This window comes from Onychomys torridus, chromosome 4 (genome assembly GCF_903995425.1).
Source record: "Onychomys torridus chromosome 4, mOncTor1.1, whole genome shotgun sequence".
NCBI classification, from domain to species: Eukaryota; Metazoa; Chordata; class Mammalia; order Rodentia; family Cricetidae; genus Onychomys; species Onychomys torridus.
Window position 1 is genome coordinate 95,810,049 of NC_050446.1, and position 13,895 is coordinate 95,823,943.

The 13,895-nt window shown below is 48.8% G+C and overlaps 3 protein-coding genes across 5 annotated transcripts; 2 read left to right on the plus strand and 1 right to left on the minus strand.

Moving 5' to 3' along the window:
- Window positions 1–1,827: 1,827 nt before the first annotated feature.
- Window positions 1,828–3,491, plus strand: Serf2 (small EDRK-rich factor 2). 2 transcript variants are annotated; one of them, XM_036184118.1, is made up of 3 exons: window positions 1,828–1,909; window positions 2,402–2,510; window positions 3,133–3,491. In XM_036184118.1, the coding sequence occupies exons 1-3, from the start codon at window positions 1,903–1,905 to the stop codon at window positions 3,410–3,412; spliced, it is 396 nt and encodes a 131-aa protein (XP_036040011.1). In that variant the 5' UTR covers window positions 1,828–1,902; the 3' UTR covers window positions 3,413–3,491. The 2 variants fall into 2 exon arrangements, with proteins under 2 accessions (XP_036040011.1, XP_036040012.1); XM_036184119.1 differs by having other exon boundaries at window positions 3,156–3,282.
- A 937-nt stretch (window positions 3,492–4,428) lies between these two features.
- Window positions 4,429–9,613, minus strand: Serinc4 (serine incorporator 4). The gene is given in 13 exon segments (XM_036184285.1): window positions 4,429–4,500; window positions 4,503–4,620; window positions 4,754–4,904; window positions 5,035–5,083; window positions 5,501–5,573; window positions 5,901–6,027; window positions 6,116–6,211; window positions 6,420–6,631; window positions 7,934–8,027; window positions 8,236–8,315; window positions 8,653–8,831; window positions 8,983–9,159; window positions 9,512–9,613. Coding segments are annotated over 13 exon segments (1,530 nt in total).
- On the plus strand, window positions 7,644–11,616 carry Hypk (huntingtin interacting protein K). 2 transcript variants are annotated; one of them, XM_036184120.1, is made up of 4 exons: window positions 9,999–10,393; window positions 10,741–10,796; window positions 11,146–11,197; window positions 11,335–11,616. In XM_036184120.1, the coding sequence occupies exons 1-4, from the start codon at window positions 10,208–10,210 to the stop codon at window positions 11,428–11,430; spliced, it is 390 nt and encodes a 129-aa protein (XP_036040013.1). In that variant the 5' UTR covers window positions 9,999–10,207; the 3' UTR covers window positions 11,431–11,616. The 2 variants fall into 2 exon arrangements, with proteins under 2 accessions (XP_036040014.1, XP_036040013.1); XM_036184121.1 differs by lacking the exons at window positions 10,741–10,796; window positions 11,335–11,616 and having other exon boundaries at window positions 7,644–10,393; window positions 11,146–11,205.
- The last annotated feature ends 2,279 nt before the right edge of the window (window positions 11,617–13,895 follow it).

Below are 13,895 nucleotides of genomic sequence, written 5' to 3' on the forward strand. Positions count from 1 at the left end.
AGTGAGTTCAAGGCCAGCCTGGTCTACAGAGCTAGTTCCAGGACAGACTCCAAAGCTACATAGAGAAACCCTGTCTTGAAAAAACTAACCAAACCTAATCAAACCAACCAACCAATCAAACAAACAAAAAGCAAATAAATAAGTGAATTCTGGATTGGGAAGATAGTTCAGCAGGTAAAGGCAATGACCTACCTGTATCCAATCCCTGAAACCCACATAAAAAGCGGCATGTCATGGTGCACACCTTAATGGGAACACCCCTACATTGAGATAGGAGGTGGAGACAGAAGAATTGCATGATGCTCATTGGCCAGTTAGATTGGGGTATGAAGCACAACAGCAAAAACCAGAAAGTCCCTACCTTAACAAAGTGAGAAGCAGCCCTGGAACCCTTCTTTCTCCACACACTTTCCTGAGGACCATGACCAGGAGATTCTTTTTAGAATGGTCTGAGGATTTCAGGAACGATATCCTTTAGAAATGCTGGCCACCTGCTGTATTGGAGAAGCTGGGATGGATCCAACAGCAACTCACAGAACAAAGGAAATACTTGACTTTTATAGACTTTAGGGCTGTGGTTCACAACCTTCCTAGTGCTTTGACCCTTTAACACAGTTCCTTTGTTGTGGTGACCCCCTAACCATAAAATTACTTGGTTGCTACTTCATAATTGTAATTTTGCTACTGTTATTAACCGTAATGTAAATATCTGTGTTTTCCGATTGTCTTAGGTGACCCCTACGAAAAGGGTCAACGACCCAAAGGTTGAGAACAGCTGCTTTAACGAGCGCTCTCTGAATTCAGTTGTTTAGCCTTAACTAAGGTTGCCTTGGGTTTGGGCGGCAGGAAATTAAGCCCACTGCTCTGACCTATGCTGGGTTGTTTCATAATAGCATAGCAGAACTCAGGTTGTCTTAGACCCATGGGAGAGAAGGTTTAACTAGTCTCATCTACAGAGGCTGCATCTGTGAGATAACAACTGAAAATGAGAACGATTTTTAGCTACCAGTCTGATTTCTCTTACAAACCAGATGTAACTGTTGGGGGAGATGACACAAGGTAGAGACGGCCAGGAGAGTTGATGCAGACATAATACGAGCATTCCCGAATCTCAGTTCCCCAAGTAGCTCCACGGATTTGGGTGTGCTTTATCACCCCCAAGGCACACGCAAAGTTTCTGTGGGCAGTCTGGAAGTGCAGCGCGGTGGTGGAGAGGTGCATGCCGGAGCCCTGGGCTCCAGCTCTTGGGAAATGATTGCAGGATCACTTTAGGACACACTGGAAGTGGCTGCCACTAGGGACGATGAAAGCGGAAAGGGGTTTTCTAATTATTTGTGTATGTTTTCAGTCCAGCTGTGGGAAGTGTTCGGCCAAGAGGCAGGGGGACGGGAGCCCTAAGTAACAGCACAAAGTTTAGCTCCAGAAAACTGATAGCTCACAACCGGATGAACCACCTAGGAAATCCCGCCCTCACCCCCCCTCCCCACCCCGCCACCGCGTTCCTTCGGGGCGACTTTGTCAGTACCCTAAACTGTCCCACATGAGGTCACTTTGCCCGGTCACGTGCTCGGCACCGCCGGAGCGCCACATCGCCAGCCGCACCCCTCCACCCCGCCGCCCACGTGACCCGGCCTAGTTTCTCCGTGCGGGACCCGGCGCTCCCGGGAAGCCCCGCCCCGCGCCCGGCGCTCCGCCCGCCAAGCTTGGCTCTTCGCCCTCCGGGACTGGCGCGTGGCACCGCGCTCCACGTGTTTCCCTCTGCCCAATGAGAGCCGGCGTCCGGGCGTGAAGGGGCGGGACGAAGGAGACGACTTGGTGTCGTCGCGCGAAGGGGGCGGGGCCTGCAACGTCGGCCCGAACGAGGGGACGCAACGGAGGCAGGTTGGAGCCGCTGCCGTCGCCATGACCCGTGAGTGCCGGGACCCTTATCCTCTCGCCCTTTTCTTTCCGCTCTCGCTAGCCGCACGGCCGAGCGCCGGCGTGTTCGTCCCTTCAGCTTCCCCGGCGGAGGCTTTTTCAGGGGGCGCTCTCCGGCTGCCTCCCGTCCCAGCCGGAAGCGCAGCCCCTCTGCACGCCGCCACTTGCGGAGACCCCAGTGTTGGGCGCGGGCCGCCGGCGGCTTTCCGCGCTGGGGAAGCCGGGTGCCCCGGGTGGTGGGCCCCAGCGCGTGCCCCCGAGGCCCCGGGGCTCCCCGCGCGCTGTATCGGCTGTCTGGGCCCCCGCGGCACCCCAAACTTGACTCGCACCAGCAGCTTCGGCGCACCCCAAGTTAACCTGCCCCGTGGCGGCTGCCACACCCCGGCGGCCGAAGCCCGGCGATGGGGTCCCAGTTGCGGGAGGAGGGGCGCTGGTGTGTGCGTGGGGCGGCCCCGGCATCTCACTTTCTACCTTCTCTCCTTAGGCGGTAACCAGCGAGAGCTCGCCCGCCAGAAGAACATGAAGAAGCAGAGCGACTCGGTTAAGGGAAAGCGCCGAGATGATGGGCTTTCTGCTGCCGCCCGCAAGCAGAGGTAGCCCCAGGGAGGGGATACGACGGGACGGGACGGGTCGGGTCGGGACGGGACGGAGAGACCTGGGTTAGACGGAGGGGTGTAGCAGGAAAGAGAACTATTTCAGGGCTCGAGTCTGGACTAGGTGTGAGGGGCAGAGTGCATTGCTTCCTCTAGGGTTTTATTTCCTCCCCGCTCCAAATGTTAGGTCACAGCTATACAGGAAGGGACTGGGGCGGGTCCCGGTCCGCAGGCTGATTTCTGAGTGCCCGGGTTGTGACCTTAAGGGCAAGGGCAGGGAGCTTCACATTATCAAGTACAGTTGTTTTTGACAGCCCAGTACTTTTGGCCCTCCTTGCTGCTTGTATCTCCTCCCTTCTCCTGACTTTCTCACTAGTGTCGTTGGGTGTGGTACTCAGTACAGAATAGAGAGCCTTGGGCCAGAGTGGCCAGACTTCTGACCCCTTGGGCAACATCCAGATGGAGACTGATTGCCTTTTGAGCCTTAGCTCTGTTCCTCTTGTTCTCCTAGGGTGGGAATATAGCAGCCATATGCTGAACTTTGTCCTACCCACTTCCATCTTATCCTCTGTACCCTTCATCCCCCTGCATCTTGTCCTTTTTGCCCTCTGGTACCTCCCAGTGCCCCATCATCTCTACCCCCAGGGACTCGGAGATCATGCAGCAGAAGCAGAAAAAGGCAAACGAGAAGAAGGAGGAACCCAAGTAGCTTTGTGGCTTCGTGTCCAACCCTCTTGCCCTGCGCCTGTGTGCCTGGAGCCAGCCCTACCATGCTCGAGTTTCTTCCTGTAGTGCCCACGGGTCCCAGCACCGATGGCATTCCCTTGAGTCTGCAGCGGGTTCCTTTTGTGCTTCCTTCCCCTCAGGTAGCCTCTCTCCCCCTGGGCCCCTCCTGGGGGTGAGGGGGTTACCTCTTCCCAGTGTTTTTTATTCCTGTGGGGCACACCCCAAAGTATTAAAAGTAGCTTTGTAATTCCTTGAGCGCCTGGTTTGACTGGGGATTGGGGGGTGGGGATGGAGGAGTGATTGCCCTTTCCTACTAAAAGAGAGTTCTTTTAGGCAACTAAGAGAGGTCTGTAGACTTGGTAAGAAAACATCACAGAAGCAGCCTTTATTTTACTGTGGGAACCAGAAAAGCACCCCAGTTCTGTGGTGGAGGAATCCGCTAAGAACCATAGAGACTTCTTTTCTGAGATTTTTATGCCCCACTCAGACCTCGAACACCATCCCCATGATGGGTATTGAGGGCCATAAGAGGGGAAGGATCCTAAGACCTAAGTTTAAGTCTCTCTTCCTCATTCTTTGTTTGCTTGAAGGTTGGCCAAAAAAAAAAAAAAGTCCTATTCACCGACTTCCGGTAGTCAGCTGCTCTCAAGTGTCCACATTCTCTTCTGTTCTGTCATTCCTCATGGAATGAAGGTGGTTTTTGTCTTCCATTTTCTTTGACCTCAAGATCAGGATGAAAACCTGTGGTAGCCTCTGCTCCATTCTTCCTGTGCCCTGGTTTGTTCTGTGGTTCTGGGCTTCTTACATCCCTGTGCCCAGGGCTGAACCACTTGTTTCCTTTTGATTGCCAAGAGCAGACCGAAATCTTCAGTCTCTGTTGGTCTTTCCCTGCCCCTTACCTCCAGCTCAGGAGCCAGGAAGGGTCTGGGGCCACACCGCTAGGATCAGCCAAAGCTCCTGAGTTAGACTCTTGAGCTTACATGAGGACACTAGTTTCGCTGAATCAAGAAACTAGGTGTGGGGCCACCTCTTCCACTTTAGATAATTAGAGTATTGAGCCTACGTGGTGGGAATTACCCATTTGTCCTTGAGGAACTAAGCTCAACTAGATGACTCTTGGAGCTAACATTAGGAGCATGATTTAAAGGGTACCTTTGTTTGTTAGCATAGTTGGGGAGCTAGTTTTTACCTGTCAGTACTGACTGGATGGCAGTGTTGCCTGGAGACACCAGGGTGGTGGTGATTCTGCGTGGGGAGCCAGCAGAGCGGTGCCAGGAGCAGCCCCAGATAGAGGAGTACACAGGCCCAGCAGGAGGCAACTTTGACCCAGAAGGTAGCCCAGCTACCTTTAGTGAAGGTCTTCTCCAGTTCTGCTCCCTCATAGCTGTGAAACCAAAGGCTGATTAGAGATTCTGCAGCACCTTAGCTTTTGGACTGCCCTGCTTCCCTCTAACCAGATTGTTTCCTTAACACAGCTGGGTTTGCGGGAGAGCATCTTAGGTCTGCTCTCATCCTACCTGAACCAGTTGGTAAGGGTAACCATGACGTAGAGTGAAGCGAGGAAGAAGGCAAAGTGGAAGGCTGAATAGCTGTAGGGCAGGTGCTGGCCCTGCTCCTGAGCGGCTGCAGGGCTCGCTTGGTCAGCTGGCCTGGCTCTGCTGCTCTGTCCTAGAGAGAGGTGCTGGTGGGAAGCAGTGCTGCTGAAACCTCCCTCCCCCAACTCCTCTTGTGAGGGCTCTCGAGGGCTCTTGGCACTTTACAGGGTTCAGACATTCCCTGGATTGCTCCCTTGACTCACCATCCTCTGGTTCCACTGTTGGGGGGCAGCAGACACAGAGTGAGGGCTTCTGTAAAGCAAAGCAGTGCTTTGAAATGGCTTCAAGACAATGTGAGGGTACTAATGTAGAAAATTTTCCCTTTGAAAAGATTGGCTGGTGTAAGAAGTGGAGGCACACCTGGGTTCAAATTCTTGCTCCAGCATATAAGTGGCTATGCAAACTTTGGTAAGATGTTTAATCTTTTGTGCCTCAATTCCTCCATTTGTGAAATGGAGCAAATACCTACCTCACAGGGTTGTTGTGAGGATTAAATTAAATGAGATTATGTATGTAAAGTATGTAGCACAGTGCCTAGCACATTGTGGGTCCTCAATAAAGGGAATAGCAGCTAGAAGCTGAGCATTATGGGTAGAGGTTGGTAGGATGTGTGTGTCTGTGTTTGGGGGAGGGGTGTTGGGGGGGCGTTATTGAGCTCTTGATGCTCACCTGGAACTCGTAATTGTAAACTTTGACGATCCACAAGGGTCCAAATAACTCAGCCAAGTAGGAAGCCTCATTGCTGTGAAAGAAAGTTTTTAATTTTGGGCCACATAAGGAGGATTAGGGGCATTTACTGCCAACTAGTCAATGGTGGTATCCTTCTAGGGGATAGTATTCTCTCAGGCCCATGAAGTCTGTGAATTTTAAACTTGACATTTCTCCCCTGCCCCCCATCATCTCATACAGATCATTTGATAACGTGCTATTCTTAGACATTGTCCCTGTTCGTGGGGAGCTTTTCTGGTTCTAGGCTTGCTCTACAGTTTAAATAAACCACAGCCCTGGACATTCTCCTTCACTGAGTTCTCGGCATCCTTTCACACTTCCCATTGACAGCTTTACGTACCAAGCAAAAAGCACACAAGCGTACATGATGCCAGCACTCAACACTACTACTGAAGTGTCTGGTATCTGTGGTTCCAGTTTATTCTGGCCAGGCAGGCACAAGGTGTGGTTCTGTCCTTGAAAGGTTACTGCCGAGGGACAACAGAGAGGAAGGAGTTAAGAGCAAAGCTGGCTATTTAGTAGGAACTAAAAGGTCGTCAGCTCTTGGGTTCTCACTTGTGTCTGGGGGACGGCTGGACAGTGCAGAGAAGGTCAGGTACATGATATAGCAGCTGATGATGGAGGCTTGCAGAAGGCCCGAGCTTGGGTGCTCTAGAGAGAACAGGTGGCATCGGTTGACAGTGGGTTTCTTCTGCTTTGTGTTTCTACCTGCACTTGGGTATCGGTGTGGGGGGAGTGTGTGGGAGCAGCAGCAGAGGTTCTTCAGATAATTGAGAACGCTAATAAAGTTTTCTAGAATACTCAAAGGCTTTGACACAGCCCACCCCAAAGTCTGCAGTGTTAGATCACAACTACCCACTGAGGTGGATGCAAGGTGCGATGGAAAGGGCCGAGAGGAGGCCACAGAAGCAAAGGTGCAGGCTGAGTAACAGCTTGTTGAGCAGGCAGCCACCAGGGTGTGTGTAGTAGTGGAACAGTAGCGCAGCTCCTGCACCTGCCATAATGTAGAGTCCTAGGGTAGCCAGCAGCACAGCTAGGAACCAGCGACAGTCTTGTGCTGCTCCAGTTTGCCTGGAGAGAAGTGGAGAAGGGTTTGTAACTCCAGCCCACTGTAGACTAGTCCCCATCTCTCCTCAGACTGATTAGTCAGCCCACTGGTCCACACAATACATTCTTTTTTTTTTTTTTTTTTTTTTTCTTCAGTTATTCGAGACAGGGTTTCTCTGTGTAGTTTTGGTGCCTATCCAGGATCTCGCTCTGCCTTCCAAGCTCTGGGATTAAAGGCATGCACCACCAGTGCCCGGCCACACAATATACATTCTTGTGCTTTTGTTTTGTTTTGAGATAGGATATCTGTATACTCCAGACAGTCTTTCAACTCAGTATTTCATATTGGTCCTGAAAGGCAGGAGGTCTTGGCCTTGGCAGTCCTGCCCCAGCATTCTGAGTGTTGAGATTATGGGTATTTCTCACCATTCTTGTTATTATTTTTTAAAAATATATTCATTTTTATTTTGTGTATATTGGTGTTTTGCCTGCATGAATATCTATGTGAGGGTGTCCTGTAGAACTGAAGTTATAGACAGTTGTAAGCTGCCACATGGGTGCTGAGAATTGAACCCCGGTCCTTTGGAAGCCAGTGCTCTTAACCGCTGAGCCATCTCTCCAGCCCCCTTATTTTTATAGAGCTTTTTTTAAAAAAAGCATTTTTAAAAGATTTATTTGTTCTGTCTAGTGTTCTGTCTGCATGTATGCCTGAAGGCCAGAAGAGGGCGCCAGATCTCATTGCAGATGTTTGTAAGCCACCATGTGGTTGCTGGGAACTGAACTCAGGACCTCTGGAAGAGCAGCCAGTGCTCTTAACTTCTGAGCCATCTCTCCAGCCCTCTTTTTTTTTTTTTTTTTTTGATACAGGTTTCTCTGTGTAGCCCTGGCTGTCCTGGAACTCGCTTTGTAGACCAGGTTGGCCTCAAATTTAGAGATCCACCTCCCTGTGCCTCCCAAGTACTGGGGTTAAAGGTGTGCACCACCACCACCACTTGGCTGTCACCACCACTGCCCTGTCATCACCATTCCTGATTACCTGTTTTTGTTTCTTTTTACAAGAGGCTGCCTTGAAAATCCCTACCCTGCTTGTGTTTTTGTGAGATTATGTGTCCTGTTCTGGCCTTGAACTTTTGACCCTCCTGTTTCCACCTCCCAGAGTTGGGATCACAAGTGAATGTCATCACACCTGGTTTCTTGAGCATTTTGTTACTGTTCATTGGAAAGCCTTAGGAGCAACACCTTATAGGGCCTTTGCCCAGACTTGTATTTATCCACTAATGCCTATCAGCCTCCTTGGGAGGAGCCTTAGGGTTAGGTGCTCCTTACCAGTTCTTGTTCCACAAGTGGGCAAAGGCTGTGATAAGCACCAGCTGTAATAGGATGAATGTGAAGCCTCCACAGATGCCAATATAATGCCAGGCTGCAAGATAGACACCATTGGGAACTTTTAGCTCTAGCTGATCATGTGTCACTGTATACCTCCACCCCCTTTTTGATTAGGAGTCTGTGTAGCATAGGCAGGCCCCTGAGTTCTGGGATTACAGATGTGTGGCATTAGGTGCAGCTTCCTGTCATTAAGTAGGAAGTCTAGCCTACTCTCCTTGATCAGGGTGTAAGGTGAAGATTACCTGGGAAGAGATGCTCATCAGGGATGCAGAGGGCAACAGTACAGAGACCTAACAGGAGCAGCAGCTTGAAGCTCCAGAAGCTAATAGGGGTAGAGAGAAAACCAGATTGAGGAAAAAAGGCAAAGGGAGAGGGGGCCGGGTATGGCAGGTAGACAGAGGAAATGAGGAGAGGAGAGGTGGAACCAGCAAGTTCCATTGTAGTCCAAGTTTGAACTCAGATGCCAAAAGTCACGCGAGCAACACTACACATTCCAGAAGGTTTGCATATAGCCATTGCTGCTTTCAGTTTAGAGCCCAGGGGTTTATGAACTTGTTTTCTGTCTTTTTACAGTGCTCTTTCTTCATCCCGGAGTTTCCTTTAGCTAGCTAGTGTCTACTTCCCTCTGTCCCATCCCCATCCAGAAATGACACACAGACCTGTTGTGCAGCTGTGCACGAGGGCTGGTGGGGGAGTGGAGGCGGAGGAGCAGCACAGCCTGCACCAGGTGGAAAGTGGCCGTTCCTGCACATACTCGATACACAGCCCCAGAGCCACTGAGCACTGGACAGTCCAAGTTGCCAAATAGGTGGGCACACAGCACTGAGGGCATCTGGATCTGCAGGGAATTTGGTTGTGAGAAAAGGTAGGATAAACCACAATGCATGGACAGGTCCCAACTTCTCACTGATAGGTTGACACTCGCTCCCTGTTCCCGATCCAAATGTTACAGGTTTCTTTCCCTCACTTTGCAACCCCTGCCAACTTACCCCATGTGCTTTGCCCCAGAGCCTTTCTACCACTGTCCTAGACAGCAGGAGGCAGCAAATTGCTGAGGCCCCCAAATGGAGAAGGACGTAGAGCAGGCGGCTACAAGAAGACCCGGTGAGGGAGGGCCACCTAGAGTGGCAGCATCTGGTCCAAAAAACAGGCCCACAGCGGGACACCTGGGGGAGAACAGATGTAGGAAGCAAAGGTGGAGCTTTGGCAGGGGGTGGGGTAAAACTGTGGGGCTAATCAAAGATCAAATCCCCAAACCCGCCATCCTGCCATCTGTGGTGAGCTACTTAGAAGTGCCTTTACTAAACACTGCTAAGATTTCCATTGCAGGAACTTGAGTATAGGCTCGAACCACCCACTTTTCCCTAAGGCTCTGTGGCTGGGAATGTGGGATGAGAGGTTTACCGATTATCGAGGCAAAGAACCAGATTTGTCTCCTCAACTGTTTTCCAGCTATCTAAAGGCATCTTTAGATTTGAATCTTTAGATTCAAGTCTGTCTCCTCAAATGCCCTCTCACCTGATAAAAGGGGGTTTTCACTGTGACATCGCCGACTCCAGTGTGCTGCTGTGCAAGGCCCAGGGTGGTGCTCGGGTCTGTGATGGCTTTTGTGCCTATCATTTTTGACCCAGAGGTTAGGTGTAGATCCATTACTGGAAAAGCTGATGAGGAACAGCAGCTTCTCAAGATTTTCGCCCATCGGGCAGTTGCTGTGCTGGACTAATCACTCAGTCTTAAGGCAGTGTCAGAAAGTGAATACAGATCATTAGGAATTGGTAAATGCAAATACCCTTGTGAAGATGCCTTCACCAGCCTTCGTATTCGGGATCATTCGGACTGTTTTCTTAGATTAGGAGCAGTTGGCCTATCTGGTCTGGGGATTAGGTTTTTTTAATTGGTTTAGGATTAGCCTTCGCTGCCTTGGTTGGTCAGAATTGTGTGTGTGTGTGTGTGTGTGTGTGTGTGTGTGTGTGTGTGTGTGTGTGTAGATTGTTTTTAGGTGAAGAAGTAAGTTGTGCATTTGGGTGGTGTGGGTAGTGAACAGATTAGTCGAAGGAGACTTTGCAGAAAACACAAACCCAAGAGGAGGTCAAAAGAGAACCGCCTTTCTAGCTGAAGCTTCTCAAGACAGGCACAAAGGTGTGGTCCAGAGCCTGCCCCGCCCCATATCTGGGCGGAAGCTGAGGTTTGCCGGAAGTTGTGGAGCGGCAGCCTATGCGGCGGCGCGGTGAGATCGAAATGGCGACCGAGGGAGATGTGGAGCTGGAGTTAGAGACCGAGACCAGCGGCCCCGAGCGGCCTCCCGAGAAGCCACGGAAGCATGACAGTGGTGCTGCTGACCTGGAGCGGGTCACTGACTATGCGGAGGAGAAGGAGATCCAGAGTTCGAATCTGGAGACGGTGAGGTTGACTGGGTACTTGTATGAGAGGGCTTGAGTGTGGGGCAGGGTGAGTTAGGCTGACCTGTTTGCTGCCTGTCAGAGGCTCCGGGAGGGCAGATCGCGATAGTGGGAGTAGGCAGTAGGGTGGAGATAAGCGACAGCACTCACCCAGACTGCTTAAGAATTTGATGGAGGTCGGGCCCAAATGGATCTCAAGTGCAGAGAATTAAACGTAGCCCTTTGGCCCCGAGAACACTCGTCATTGTGAGTACTTGAGGAACCACGTGGTTTTTACTTTTGGTAGTGTTTTACATATGAAATTTTTGATCGCACGGTGGTAAGTAACTAGATTCTTGTTTCCTGTAGGCTATGTCCGTCATTGGTGACAGACGGTCCAGGGAGCAAAAGGCAAAACAGGAGCGGTAAGTTTAGAGCACACCGCCAGCGCTGCGGGTCCTCATTGTCCAGGAAAGAAAGTGTTTCACCAGTTCCCGCAGATCTAGGGTTACAACTTTGTTGTTAGTGAGTTTTTAGGGGAAGGAAAGCCTGGATGGATCTTACTGTAAAACCTCCACGGGGAGGATTGGGCACGTTTACTTGCTATTTTCAGTCAATCCTGTTCCACCCATTTGCAGTGTGTAGTATATATATCTATATATCTATATATCTATATCTATATCTATATATATATATATAGATATAGATATATATATATATATATATATATAGATATAGATATACACATACACACACGTGTATATATATTCACAGGGAGAAGGAACTGGCGAAGGTCACGATCAAGAAGGAAGATCTGGAGTTGATAGTGAGTAGTAGTGTTTTCATGGATGCCCAAGAGAAGCTCTACCTAATTTGGGTTCCTAACAAGTGGAGCCAGAAATTAGTGTACACATAAATGCCCGAGGGGAGGCTTTGGTGACATGATTTATCCTTTTCTTGCAGATGACAGAGATGGAGATCTCTCGAGCAGCAGCAGAAAGGAGCTTACGTGAACACATGGGCAACGTTGTGGAGGCTCTTATTGCCCTAACCAACTGATAATGTGCGTTTTCAGACATTCTGGGCTGATTTACTGAAATAAAGTGTTTTGTTATGCTGTTTGTTTGTTTGTTTTTTAACCTCAGATCAAATGCATTATATATTTTATTTTGTTGTCAGTTTCTATGTTTGGACTTCATGAAAGTGTATGAGCAATCAATATAAAGAATTACCCAATGTTCAAATACAGGCTCTATTTTTATTACACTTATTGTGTGTGTGTGTGTCTGGGCACTCTCCTGCCATAGTGCTTGACATCAGATGACAATTCTACTTCCATCATGTAGGAATCAAATTCAAGTGCCCTTTTCCACAAAGCCTTTCACCCACCCTAAATAACAGACTCTAGGTGGTATGCTAGTCTTATTCATCTGACTAGCTCTTGGCAATAGAGAGTACATTTGGACCCTCTGCAAAAGATCCAACTACATGTGCTTCTGGGGATAGCTTTTAAGTTTTATTTTTTCAGATATGTTCTTCCTGGGTAGCCCAGTTTGTTTTCAAACTCAGATCCCTGCACTAACACAACTTGAGAGCTGCAATGTGTCACCCTTCCCAATTCTGTAGGCTAGCTCATGAATACCAAAAGACTAGCTCTTACTAGGGTTTTTTAAGTTACCAACCCCATTCATACACTACTAGAGGAAAAATTCAGGTTCTAGAGATAGGATTATAGATCATAGAAATATGGGTCAGAGCTGGAGAGACGGCTTAGTAAATACCTGCCTCAAAAGCACAAGGAATCTGAGTTTGGAACTCTAGTACTGTACACCCTCCCAAGAAGCCCAGGGGTGACTGAGTGGTGGTGGCACACACCTTTAATGCCAACACTTAAGAGGCAGAGGCAAGTAGACCTCCATGAACTTACTGGGTAAGTTCGAGGACAACCAAGGCTACCCAGAGAGACCCTTTTTGTCTCTAAAAATAAGACAAACCACTACCACCAAGAACAACAAAAAGCCCAAAAATGGTGGCATGATCCTGTAACCGCAGCATTGGGGGCTGTGCTGAGACAGGCAGATCCCCACAACTCATTGGCCACTCAGCCTAATGAGGAACTTCTGGCTTTTTGAGACCATGTCCCAAAACACAAAGGTAGAGAGTGACATTACATTTATACCTACTTTGTTGCCATGGGATTGTGAGATGTAGTTGAAGCTGGACTGGAACTTGTGACATTTCTGCTTCTGTGTGTTGTATGTGCCACCATCTGGCTCAGTGCTCACCTTTATTATTTCTCAGTAATTAGTTTTATGTATGACATGAAAAGATACTTTTTTTTTTTTTTTTGGTGGTGCTGAGAATAAAACCTGGGGCCCTTAACCATTCTAGGGCAAGTACTCTATTAATGAACCACACTTCTAACTTGGTTTTTTGTTTTTGTTTGAGGTAGAGTTTCATTGTATTGTCCAGGCTTGTCCTGAACTTGGGGTCAGGTGATCCCTTTTCAGCCTCTCAGGTAATTGGGACTATAGGTGAGTACCACCTGGCCCAGTCTTTAGAAGAATGACTTTGTTCTTCCTTGTGTGTGTTTATCTGCAAATGAATGCAGGTGCTGTTAAAGGCCAGAGGCTTCAGATCTTCCCTGGAGCTAGGGTTTGTGAGTTGCCTCAGTGGGTGCTGGAAGTAGAACTCAGGTCTTTACCCCTCTTCTCATTTTTTATGTAACCAAGGAAAGTCAATTCAGCTGATGAAATTTCATTCTGTGCATGGTGGTTACACAGTAATATTACACGGGCAAGTGGACTTAACTCTAATATCAACAGCTGTGGGCTGCTACTCAGAACATTGGTTCTCTCCATCTTACACATGTGCTGGATAAGAAAAATTAGTAGGAACTGGACTCAGTGAGTCATGTCCTACATTGTAAGTCATTGTTCTAAACAATGCTACAACTTAAGAGAACAAGGACAACTAAATACATCTGAATTTGCTTATAGAATAGATTTGGGTGCAACTTAATTATTGTTTAGTATCTGAGTTTGTTCTGAGACCAAAGGATGATCAAAATATGAATTGGCAAGAGCTGGGCATATAATCCCTTGGCAAGGTCCTAGACTTAGTTCCCAGTGTGGTGGCAGGGTACAAATGTTTTAAGCTGGGTGAGTCATGCCTGTAATCCAGCCACTTGAGAGGCTGAGGCAAAAGAACCTTAAATTCATTACCTTTTTTTTGGAGACAGGATAACTCTGGAACTTGCTATGTAGACTGACCTTCAACTCAAGAGATCTGCTAGCCTACCTGCCTTGTTTCCTGAGTACTGAGCCTAGCTTTTTTTTTTTATTATTACATCTCATGTGCACACAAATACATAACTTCCATGTACTCGCATGGAAGACAGACGACAGCTTGCTGGTTGCCACACTGGGTTTTCTACCAGTGAAACATCTTATAGGCTCAGGACCTCAAATTCAAGGCCTGCCTGAGTAGTTTAGTGAGACCCTTTTAAAACACACACAAAAGGA